At 38.9% G+C, this 13,531-nt stretch overlaps 1 protein-coding gene across 5 annotated transcripts in view; it reads right to left on the reverse strand.

The window, feature by feature from the left end:
- The window catches only part of enox2 (ecto-NOX disulfide-thiol exchanger 2), a 194,091-nt gene that overhangs the window by 93,073 nt on the left and 87,487 nt on the right, over positions 1-13,531 (reverse strand). For all 5 annotated transcript variants that reach the window (XM_026281218.1, XM_026281217.1, XM_026281214.1 and 2 more), the window contains one exon: positions 12,139-12,282. Coding sequence is in view for 3 of the 5 variants with exons in the window: in XM_026281214.1 (XP_026136999.1) it covers positions 12,139-12,282 (144 nt within the window). In the remaining 2 variants the exon portion in view is untranslated. The remainder of the gene's footprint in view (positions 1-12,138; positions 12,283-13,531) is intronic.

The raw sequence follows: 13,531 nt of genomic DNA on the forward strand, positions 1-13,531 counted from the left end.
GGAAACGTGTTTGAATACAGACTTTGCTGTATATACATTCCAATTCTAATTGGAGAAATCTAGAAAAAACCTGGATGAGGGAGTAACTGAGATTACGTTTCAAGAGGGTGTACATAATACAGTTGCTATATACATTGGACCAGGGGCGTCGCACCCGTGGGGGATGTGGGGGTTTTAACACCCACACTTTTCCCGGTGAGAGGGTTCGACACCCGCACATTTTCTGCAGTTTTTCCGCAGTTTTGCACAAACGCCTTACTACAGTCGTTCCTCCGTTTCTCTGACCGCTCTGTGTCTGTGCTCGCCGCGGCTGCCTCCTCCCCCCTCCCTCTCAAACTTGACACCGGCTTTGAGTGTGATCGGCTGATGATTGGCTGTTCTGCCTTAAGTCCCGCCTCTCTTGGGGTGTTATCGGTCAGCTCGTGCTGAGGAGGCGGGAACTTATGGTTATTTACATCTTCCTTTTCCAGGTACTTTGAATGAGTGTTTATGCTTTAGAGGTTTTTAAATAAGCTTGATATGTGTTTGGGAAGATGTTCTGTTAATCGTTTTGTTGACATGTCGAGTGTTTTCGGTATTATTTTTCGTTTTTTAGACTAATGCTAATTGCTATTATTGGGATATTGTTTGCATACCTGTTGAAGAACTATGAAAAAAAAGTGTATATTATTTTAATGTTTAAAAATAGTAAATTGTTACATTATTTATACCACCAGAGAAAAAGCTTTGTGTGGGCGTTTTTTTTCTCCCCTTTTCTGATTTTTTTTTTCTTTTTTCTTTTTTTTTTTTAATGTAGGATTATTCTTTTCCCAGCCAAACACTGCAAGCCGGAAATCCCGCACAGTGCCAGAGAACTTTAAGCCCTGCATTTTGTACCCCTCTGTCAATGTGTTCATCATTTTTTTTGTTTATAAACAAACCACATCCATCCCCCACACTTTTGAAAAGCTTGCTACGCCCCTGCATTGGACTCATGGCCTAGCAGTTCAAACACTGAGCATTGGTGCACATTTGGGAAAAATAGGTTTGAATACAGATTTTGAAATGTGGCGATCCCATTCAAACCTTCTTTTCGCTTTCATTTCCTGTACTCTATACTTTTACGGTCAGTTACGGTCAACCCCCAGTTTGAATAGAGCAATCTACTGAAATCCTGGATGCAGGAGTAATTGACAGCAGCGTCACTGGAGGTCCACATCAATAGATCCAGCTCTGACACAGTCAGCATCCGGACACACATCAGATCTATAGTAAACCCAGCAGGCTTGTTAATCAACTCTAGTTAAAGCCCGCCTGATGTCTGCTCAACTCACACGCACTCATCGAGGAGATGAGGGTTCACATCCTGAGAGACTCGCTACGGAAGAGAAACCTGCTCAGATCACTGCATGCCATCAATAAAACTAACTCTGATAAATGTTGTCTCCAATTAGACTTGATCAGAAGCTTTATCAGTGGTGGGGCTGGCAGTGGTGAAAGCATGTGGTTATTCTTGCTTTTGGGAATCGACTGATATGCAATTGCCAGCACTTTAGTAGGAAATCCTCACTGTACATTGACTAAGGTCATTGAAACCCGTCAGCCTATCAGAGAGAGGCATGCTAATGGACTTCTGACAGCAACACAGAGACGCGGAAGAGCTGCAGCCGTCCCTGCACACATAATGAATAGCATTAGGACAAAACTGCAGCTTAACAACTTCAATAGGAAACAGACAGTCAAATCTCATCGCCGCAATTTCAATCTATAAAGGTCCTACAATAGCCAAGGCTTGTGGTCACGGTCTGGCAGCTCAATCTCTCTTCTTTTTCCTCAAGCTCCGGGCAAAAATGGTCTTTTCAAATAGTTTTATGAAGAGTCTGATAACAGCCAGTGCTCCACACAGAACTAAATCAAATCATCATTTGGTGTAACCACTCTTTGCATTTTTTTATTTTTTATTTCTTTATTTCATTTATTTATTTGTGGGTGTCGCTTCATTATGGAAATTACATTTTGGCATCTAACAACCGATTTTCCAGACAAAATCAATTCCCATTGGGTATTGTCTTACACCTCCTTGTTTCACTCAGAAAAACAATGCAGGATGAGTTTGTAAACAACATAATATTTGGTATTTTAATGCATGAAGGGCTTGGACAACCACTGACAGAATGTGTCTCAAGTCTGTCCAGATAGAGAGTACTCAAGTTCACAAAAAGCTTAAAAATCTCTTAAAACACCACAGGCATTTTTGCAGCTCATTTTCACCAAGAAACAAACCAAAGGGCTGGTTCTCACCAAAGATCAAAGCTGTGACGAAAACCATTGAGCATTCTCGCATACTAAGACTTGGCGGTTCTCACAGCTAAATGATCCATACGAAAGGAAAAGAAAAGAAGTGCATTTGTTTTAAAGGAGTTTGACTTCTGCGATTATTTAGCCGCTGTTATGTTTACTTTCTTCTGCAGAACATGTTTCAGTTTGTCCAGACTGGACAGAGAAAGAGAAAGACAGAGAGAAGAATTTAGTTCAGTCGGCCATTACTCGCCGAGCTCTCTCAGATCACACATGCACACATTCAGGAATATCTAGATGAGTTATCTTACCCTGCGAGAGGATGAAAACCTGAGAATCAAAGAACCGGAGAGTGGGAGCCAGGAAGAGATAGAAGAGTCTCATTAAAGTACCACTGATGAAAGCATCTGAAATGCAAGTAAAGCGCAGCAGAGAAGGCGGACGAGGATAAAAGGAAATCCCAAATGATCTAGACATCAGGCATAACTCCTGCAAGACAGTCGGTGTTGATGACGTTTACTCTGTTCCTCTGATACTGCTGAGTGCTGGAAACATCACACATGATTGATTTACATGCAAGGAAAAATGATCCGACTTGTGTTAGACAACTAGTATATTATAATGAAAGTGAGGCATTGATGCTATCGACATTACTGTGCTAAAAACTTCAGCTGGAACAGTTACAGGAAGAGGTGGTGATGAAACGCTACCTCAAGTATTTTCACTTCTGTAGAGCTGTCATAACTACTTGACTCCTGGCCTTGAATGAAGATTTAAGGTCGAGATGAAACTGAACATGTAGGGTCCTGTGAGTTCTGCAATTCAGAAAACGAGGATGGAGAAAAAAAGAGCACGAGATATCACAGGATGTAGCACAATTTTAATGAATGAATGAATCAAAAGCAGTGCTGTGAATCACTTAAATTGTGTTATGGACAAGTATCTGTGAATACTAAACCACAGAAAGACTATTTAAATATAAGGTCTGCACATTAAAATAGGTTTCAATTGAAGAAGTTATGACTAGGGATGCACGATAATGGATTTAGGCCGATATTCGATATGCCGATATTATCAAAATAATTTTGGCCGATGCCGATATCGATATATATACAAATATATACGGATATATTTAAACTTTAATTTTACTGAAGAGAAATCCACGTATCTCTTCTGTACTGATTCTACCATAAATGTATTATTTTACAAACGTAGACAGACATTCACATCTGAAAAACAGGTCAATTATTTCACTTGGAGAATATTGGTTTGGCTCATCGGCAGAAATATTCATATCATATCATTCATATAATAACATATGTCATAACTAGGGATGGACGATAATATCGGCACAACATCGGTATCGGCCGATAAAAGCTTAAAATGACCATCATCGGTATCGGCCGATACCGATGTTGTGCCGATATTATCGTGCATCCCTAGTTATGACATATGTTACTATTATACAGAATAATGTATTTCTCAAAGTAATAATAATAATAATAAACTGAATTAAAAAAAAGTGCAATACCATGGATAAAATGTTAATAAATTATTTAATTGCTAAATATGTATTAATTAAATTAATTCCACTCTGGAACCACAATTGAAACAGAATACATGGATTTTGGGAAAAATGGACATATTGAAAAATGGACATTATTGAGCTAAAGTTCACGTTTGATTGTTACTTTCTCTAACCTTTACTAGATTTACATTAACCAGCACAAACATTGTTCACTACTGGAAAGACGTTTATGTGATGTGTAAACATCCAAACAGAGATGAAACGAGATGGAAAGAGCCGCGGTGATTGATGTCCCGGACCCCCTGAGGTACACCGACAGAAAACTTTACACAGCTTGTTATGTAGATTGAATCATTGACTTCTTTCATGTGGCACGCTGAACAGAGACAGCTGAGAGCCGAGTCCCTGTCTCCACAGGGTGGGATTCCTTCAGACACACAGCCTTTCATCACGTCCCAATCACATGAACAAGCCACACACACACACACACACGCAGGACAGAACTGACAGAAGCGTTTGAGATCAATACAGACGGCTTGAGAGGCAGGGTGTGAGCTTCAGGAACGAGACCGATTGATTGGATATCCACTTAATCAGCTGTAATACTGTATGTTTGTGTTTCGATGTAGTCAGATGTTAATGTTCTGTTAGAACAGCTATACTGTAAAGGCTGGAGTTCAATTCATTCATCATTTTCCTTAAATTGTGTTGTTTAGAGAACTTTATTTTTTCCTCACCCCAGCTGCATTTCTTTTTAAGCATATAACACATTTCAGTAGGCTTTATGCTAAAAATAAATAAAGCAAAAACATATTTACCAAGAAAGCAAACCACTAGGGCTTTGTGAAGGAACTACAGGTGGTTTGTGAGATTATGAAAAATATAATAGCATAAAACAAAATGAGAATTTTTTTTTTTTTTTCTGTATTTCATGTCATAATTAACAAACAGTGTTTTGTTATGGTCTTATTGAGATAATATATTTCAATAAATGTCTTACTAAAATTAAATATTTGAAAAAAAAATCTATACAATTTTAAATTAAACATTAAGAAAGAAAGAAAGAAAGAAAGAACGAATAATAAAAAAATACTAACCAAATTGTGAATATCATTGTTTCAAAATAAACAAAAAAGTGTTTTAAGTGTCACACAATTCCTGTGCAAATGACTTTTACGAATCGTTTGTTTCTTGTAAAGAATTGTTTAAAAACACAACTGAATCCGTCTGACAAATCCTCACTGAATCAATCAGTAAGTGTACTTGGATTCAATTTCGGATTTAAGTACGTACAACTACTTTCGCTAAGTCAAGTTCTTTCAAATGCTGAAAGAAAGGGCATTATTAACAGGTGAAGCTCTCATTCAGAACAGAAATAATGGGAGGCAGCAGTGAACACCTCTCTCGTAAACCTACAAACCATCTCACACACACACACACACACACACACACACACACACACACACACACACACACACACACACACACAGAAACAGAGACAGACGCCCCGTCCTACCCTCAGACAGTCCAGCCTCTACACACCAACGCATTTATCAGTAAACGAGCACACACACACACACACACAGGGCTGCCAATCTTTCCCGAGCGCTTCTCCCACACACGTTTCTTACTGTAGTGCTGCTTCCCTTGTCTTTTGTCTCAGTCGTGTTTGGGTGAGAGGCAGAGGCTCATCTGCACCCCCCCCCCTCCTCAACGGCAATCAATAGAGCTTCACGCTGCACTCCTCAAGCACTTACTGTGGACTAATGGTGCCGAAGGGTTACAGCAAAGCAGAATGACTCACTGCAGATATCATGCCACATGCTACTTCCTCAAACATTCAAATAAAACATTTGCTGCCTGATATAACCCCTGATATATGTCTCCACAGCTGCTGGCCTGAAGAAAATACTGTGAGGTGAAAGAAAAAAATAATAATAATTTTAGGCATTTTCCTGAAATGCCAACACGCAAATCTTTTCCAGTTAAAACATTTCGGTTTATCAGAGCCGCAGCCGAGTGGTTAATGCACATGCTCTGATGTAGGAGTGGGTGATATAAGCAAACAGTTATATCACAACTGATGCACACAAAAAAAACTAAACAATAAAAAGGTCAAAAAGTTGGGCTGTCTTTAAGTGAATTTTATGAAATATTTTCTAAGGCCATGTCATGTGTGTTTTTAGAGAAGGCTAATTTCTCTAAAAGGCTGATTGATTAAGGCACTCGTCATCTCTGTAATCTCACAAGTAAGATCTCATACAGTACAGACCAAAGTTTGGACACACCTTCTCATTCAAAGAATTTTCTTTATTTTCACGACTATGAAAATTGTAGATTCACTCTGTGCTCTGTCTGTGTTTATGTCTCTGAATATTCCCCCATTCATGATTCTATTGTTCTCACCAAACGAGTCTTTCACACCTCCACCAGGTATGACACATTATCCACATTATTCTTTAATCATTATTCTATTGTTCTTGTTCCACCTTTATTAGCCTTTGTTGTGGTATTTCAAGCTTTACAATCCACCAAGCAGCGATCTCACTTCAGTCTCAGTATGCATTTTGCCCTTATCAAAAGTCTTACCATAAAAATACTACAAAATATTTTTCTTACGACCTTACGTGAATTATTGTGACAGAAATGCATTATGAAGAAGAAATGCATCTGCTATTAGTAGCATTAGAGCTAACGTTAGCATCAAGCTACATCAGAAAGTTTATGAAATTATTAGTACACTTTTACTCAAAACTCCCTTTGAACCCCGATTGAGTGTTTGTAAAAACATCCCTTTCTGATCACGGGTGGAATTTGGTCTTTTACTATTGTAAAAATTAGCTATTTGTAGCCTTTTACATCACTGCACAAGTTAGCATTTCAGATGTATATATATATATTTTTATAATGTCCCAGATCTCAAGAAAATCTCATACCAAGCTTTTCTATCGTAATCGCGGGTTTATTATTCGGATATTTTGTGTGTACAGAGGTGTATCACTGTTGTTTTGGCAAAATAACTACCAGGAAGTTTACAGGAAGCATGTGACACGATGTGGCGGTGTCCGGTTATGACACTCTAATGATTGACAAGGCGAAGGAACCAATCAGAGTCTGTCTGACACACAGCACGAGCTCACACACACACACACACAGATCGCTGGGAGAGGCTGTTTATCATCAGATTGCGTAAATCAGTGGAAAATGAATAGAAATGCCGATTCTGTCTGAAGAAATATGAAGTAAACATCAGTAAATATATCCATATATCTCCGCAGATATGCATCTTTGGTCTATAAATCCTTATTGACGCTGTTCAGTGAGTCTATGTGAACACAAATAAACCGCTGCTGACGTGACTGAATATGAGTGAGTGGTGAATTTCTATTCAAAATGTGGCATAATACAGATTTATTATTTTGCACTCCTGACATAAATTACTAAATAACTGTCACTGCAACAATGTTTTATCAAAACATTGGTCAAATATCGAAGCTAGAGTCTTTAAACTTTCAATTGATGCACAGTTTGTCCAGATGAAGTAAGAGAGTGATGTTTAACGTGCTGTGAAAGTGAAACAATAATAAACTGGGGCTATCAGCGATGTTTGCACGTAAAGGGGTTAATGACATGTAAATTACTTCTGTTTAACGTTTAGTTTTTACTTTTAATGTTCGTTTAACAAGGTTAAATATGGGCAATATGTATAGCCTATTAAAACGATATAAACAATGCTGTAAATGATAAATAAAGGAGAATAAAGGAAGTTATCATGCAAACAAATGGATGTGTGGAGTATTTTAGAAAAGTTTAGAGGATTTAAGTTAATCTGTAAACATTAATGCATGAAGTAAAAAATAAGCTAGTAAGCTAATATAGTGAAAATGAATAAACCACAGCTGGGTTAAATCAACCTATTACGATGGGTTAAATAAACTACCCAATTTGCTGGGTAATATTAACCCAAGATGGGTTCTGTCCTATATTTACCCAGCCCTTGGGTTAATAACAACCCAGTGTATACACTAATTAAGAAGAATTGATCATTGGACTGGCTCATACTCTTTCACTCCATAGGTTAACACTTCTAATACACGTGAAAGAAGTGTAGATGTGTATGTTTGTGTGTGTGTGTGTGTGTGTGTGAGAGAGAGAGCACCACACAACACCTGACAGCAATAACAATAGCGTCTCCAGCAGCAGCACACATCTAAACCTCAGCATCTGTATCTGACAGCCGTTCTCACCACCAGCGGCGGTTACCAGACTCGCTCTGCACCACACAGGTCTACTGCTGCACAGAATTCCCTGAGATATGAAGGAAATGTCTTCCCATGATTCATTAACACACAAAACCATTGTGGCACGCCATTAGCAATACTGAAAAGAGAATCAATTGCTACACGGTGCTGGCTTATTACCCACTGATGTATATCACAGGTAAGCAGTTCAAATAGTTGTATCGCAGAATAGAGGAAGCGCTGGGTTATTATTTAGACACAGCCCACTCGGGTAATGTATGCATTCTTCTGCCGTGCAAATCCAGAGAAAAAACTACAACCCCTAGGCTTTTAAAATTGCTATAGTAACTCATCAATTATCAAGTTAAAGCCCACGCCATTCATGAAGCGAAAAAGCTTAACAGAGACAAAAGAATTTAAGAGAACAAAAGCAAGAAAGTCAGGGATGGTTTAAAATAAACCCGGGTTCCTGTTTTGTAACACGGAAACAAGATCTGAAATAATCAGAGCTCGTTTTCACCAGTGATGATTTGGAATGAATTGGCTGCGTTTCTAAATTTAGAAATAAATATATATACACTCCCCAACAAAACCACTCTACTAAATCTACAACAATTAATTTTTTACAAATATAGGCTAGCTATTTAAGTAATCAATTCCAGTTTTTTTCCCCTCAATATTGCAATATATAATGGCAGAAAAACATGTCAGATATGTGTTCCAGGAAGTGTTGACAGTCTCAACATAACTGAAACTATTTAGTTCATTAAAAATGTGTATTGGCTACATTGTGCTAATTAAGTATCTCCCAATTAGAGCAACAAAGAGTTCAAGCCACGCTGTAAACAACCTGCCAAGTGTCCTGCACGAGTGTGCCGCCGAATCTCACCCACTCGCTCTCCACAGTGCATCCCTTATCCAGTAACATCAACATCAGGATAGGGGGTTGCACGTCTAATGGAGTGCCAGCGCTAATGAGATGAATCTATCCATTATAGTGCTTTAACGAGAGTAAATCTGCATGGCTGGTAATTAGTCCACGCCCCTGCATTAGCTCCACTCCTCAGAGGAACGGCTCTGTCTTGTGTTGCCAGAGGACATCAGAGCAGCTGAATGCATTATGCTCCAGATGCTGCGAATTTTCATCATTTAGATGTGTTTCCATCAGGGAGCGGATTGATCAGGCACGGTCACAGCGGATAAGAGCACGGCATAATGACAGGCCGGGAAGGAAAACTGCTGCCGTTGTTCAAAAAATAAACCCCATTAAGCAGCTCCTGGTTGCTAAGCAGACACATACAGCACAACTATTTAGCGAGCCGGTGAAGCGCTAGTGGCTTTACAGCAGCCCAGGCATTGTAAGATTTGAGACAACAGTTGTGTGATTCAACCAGCGTAATCAAAGGCTTAACAAATCAGACAGGTATTAATTGCACTGAGTAACTGAGAAGCAAACCGCACACTTCCCACTGAGTTGAGCCAATATTACCGTTGAGTGTCCTACAAACCTCTTATTTTTGGTCTGAGTATTAAAACGACAAGATTAGCAAACACTGCCAGGCTGATTAAAACTCACTGTCTGCATGAGCACCACAAGCCACAGCTCTGACAGACTACATGACCTGTTTTTAAAGTTGTGACCATTTTATTTAAAGGAGAGTAATAATGTTATCTTATATGACTGTTGCAGTGCCTGAAGAAATTTCAAAGTTTCAAAGCAAAGTTTCAAAGCAGGTTTGAACTCGAATTGTCTGCATTAGCACCTGTGCGTTCTGTTAGGCCATGTCTCCAACATACTATAATGTTCTATTTTCAGTCTTTTGTCATTTTCATTCAAATTAGAATAATAAGTGGAGCTAAAATCAGGGAATGTTGCGAGCCAGATTTGAACTCAAATTGTCTGAATGAGCACCTTAGCTTTCTGTTAAGCCACTGCTCAAACATAATAAAGTGTACTATTTTAGTCTTCCGTCTCTTTAAATTAAAGGAGAGTGGAGGAAGTAACAAGAGGAGCAATATTGGAGAATGTTGCAAGCCAGATAAGAACTTAAATAGTCTCAATAGCCAAGTTTCCATCCACCTGGCATCACATGATGCCATATATTTATATGTACAGAATGGGAATTTATGCGCATCTTGAATTTATGCGCATCTTGGCGTTTCCATCAAGCAATTTTTTTTATTCGATAATCCACAATATCGAATAAAAAAAAATTGCTTGATGGAAACGCCAAGATGCGCATAAATTCAAAAAATTCTAAATTCTACAACCGAGTATGATAAGAAAAAATGCGCATAAACTACGAGCTAAACACATTTACAGAATAAATTCCTCCATGTGCATTGAAAAAGTCATGTGACTTTGCGCTCTGAGAAACTTGACTAACCACGGAACCAATCTCGTTCACAGCATCTACTCGTTGGATGGAAACGGTGCTTTATTCGCAAAAGTTTTATGCAAAATTCCAATTAAATTCCGTTTTTGGATGAAAACATAGTTAACGATCACCTCAGCTTTCTTTTAAGCCACAGCTCTGACCTACTACTGTGTCCTGTTTTAGTATTTTGTCTATTTCAATTAAAGAAAGTAATATGCGAAGTAAGATTAAGGCCTGTTGCGAGCCAGATTAAAATCACTTTGTCTACATGAGCAGCAGAGCTCATCACTAAGCCAAGGCTATGTCTTACAAGGATGTCAGCCTCAAACCCACGTCTTCTTAATGAGCAGCACCACACTGACAAAATCTTAAAACCTCTTATTTAACCTCAGCAGAACAATAAAACCCATTACCTCATTGACTTCCCTTTCAGCAGCCGGAGTGTCTAAATATTCAGTGTATGGTGAACACAGCTCATCTTAGCCTTTCTCAAACGACGTCCTTGCACGAAAGTAAAAAGTGCTCTGAAATGGGCAGATTAGATTAGCGCTTGGACGCTTTGATCTAAAGCTCGCTGGCTAGCTTTGATCTGCACAAGCAGCTCTTCACCATGACCAGAACACAATATGAGCCCATTTCACTTCCATTTGTATCAAATCTATGAGAATATATACGACGATGAGAAGCTCTGCTCACCGTCACTTGCTGCCATTTATCCCTAATCAGAGTCACTTCAAGTCATGAATGACGGCAGTGTTCCTGAGGGAGAAGTGACCATCAAGGGCCTGGAGATCAGAGCGGCAGACTTCAAATGGAGAATATGCTGACATAGAACAGCATGTGTGGAAACACACGATGGATGAAACATACAATTATTAAGCGAATAAAAGCCTCAGAAGGTTGCAAGTTCAAAACCCACATAAAAAAAGTGGATTTTCCTTGTAAAAAATGGTCCCATACTGTAAATGAATTGTACCAGTTATTGTCACATGGGCATAAATAAAGATTTTAAAATAATGAACTGTAAAAAGACTGCCTAATTAACATTAACAATTAATCTGATCCAATTAAGTAGCCTTGACAACCAGAAACATTAAGTAGCCTTTCCAAGATCCATTTCTTTCAGCTAATCATAATTAAATTAATTAGTGCGCCATTAACATTAGCATGAATATGAATAGGCTCTTGTTCTTTTGAGCCAACCTGCATCAGAAAGGTTTGTAAAAAATTATCTGAGCGTTACTTTTCAAGTGTGATTTTGAAGGTTATCAGCGTCTTACAGATTCTCTGTTCATGACTGTTATATATCCAGATTCGCTTTTACATTTTAAAAACCTATATTGCACGGTGTCAGTCATAACTGTGAGAAGATACAAGCAACATACAATACCTCAAGAAATCTGTACTTTGGTCACTTATGTTTAGTGTTGTATTCCAGGCATATTTGACTTAAGATTTTTATTCTATTAACCTCAATGTTTATGTCAGCTTATGAGATCAAAGCTACTAGAAAAGTGGAAATAACCTGAGGTTTCTGTTCTGATGCTTTAATGAAGGTGATAATTTGAAGTGAACGTTTCTCAGAATGCAGGACCCCCAGGCGTTCACCTCCCACATTCAAAGGTCAGGAAAAGAGCAGCTGCAGAATAACGATGTGAGTGCAGTTAACGACTGAAGAGCGTGGTCTGAGGCCAGAGGAAATCATTAAGTGTACCTGGAGGAAGGTTGGGTCTCTTCCTCTTTTTGCTGTTTTCTGCTCCGTTTTCCAGAGGACACTCAGAGACCAGAGGACCATTGGAGCTGTTGAATTGAAGGGGTTCGTTGTTCGAGGCAGGGTCAAAGGGCAGCGGATTCAGACCTGCAGAGGGAAAGAACAGATAAGCTTGGTAAGTCTGCATGCTCTGTAACCAGGGATGCACATAAATGGTGCGCAGTATCTTCATGTTTTTTAGAGCAAACACAAAACTGACACTTCACTGAAGAGCTTAAAAACCAGCGGTGGCAACCCACCAAAATAAATGCTTAATGATTTTAGGTTTGAAACTGATGATCATTTATATAAACAAATTAAAAATAAATTATATATTTATATATGGGATTTTCACACACAACCATCTCTAGGGTTTTCGGAGAATATCCAATGAGCGGCAATTGTGTGGACTAAAATGCCTTGTTGATGTCAGAGGTCAGAGGAGAATGGGCAGACTGGTTAGAGATGACAGAAAGGTAACAGTAACTTAAATAACCAAGGTATGCAGAATACCATTTCTGAACACACAACACACTGATCCCTGAAACAGATGAGCTACAGCAGCAGAAAAACACACCTGGTGTCACTCCTGTCAGCTAAGAACAGGAAACAGAGGCTACAATTCACACTGGCTCACCAAAATTGGATAATAGAAGACTGGAAAAACATCGCCTGGTCTGATAAGTCTTGATTTCTGGTGCGACATTCAGATGGTAGGGTCAGAATCTGGCGTAAAGAACAGGATAATGCACCATGTTAAAGTTCAAATCATCTCAGGCTGGTTTCCTGAACATGACCGTGAGTTCACTTTACTCAGATGATCTCCACAGTCAGACAGATCTCAATCCAATAGAGCAGCTTTGAGATGTGCTGGAATGGGAGAATCGCATCATGGATGTGCATCCAACAAATCTGCAGCAACTGTGTCATGTCAATATGGAGCAAAATCTCGGAGGAATGTTTCCAACACCTTGTTGAACCGATGCCACGAAGATTTAAGGCAGTTCTGAAGACAAAAGGGGGTCCAACCCGGTGCTAGCAAGGTGTACCTAATAAAGTGGCCAGTGAGTGTGTGTGTGTGCTCTTGTTTTTGTGACATATCAGGACACAACTCTGTATAATGACATGGGTATGACACAGGTATTACAAGGAGAGCGTGACTTATGAGGACATAACCCATGTCCCCATTTTTCAAAACGCTTCAGAATCATACAGAATGAGTTTTTTAGAGAAAGTAAAAATGCAGAAAGTATCCTGTGTACTTTACTCACTTTTAACAAAAACAAACATTTATGTGTGTGTATATATATATATATATATATATATATATATATATATATATATACCAAAAAACAGA

This window comes from Carassius auratus, chromosome 14 (assembly GCF_003368295.1).
Source record: "Carassius auratus strain Wakin chromosome 14, ASM336829v1, whole genome shotgun sequence".
Lineage (NCBI taxonomy): Eukaryota > Metazoa > Chordata > Actinopteri > Cypriniformes > Cyprinidae > Carassius > Carassius auratus.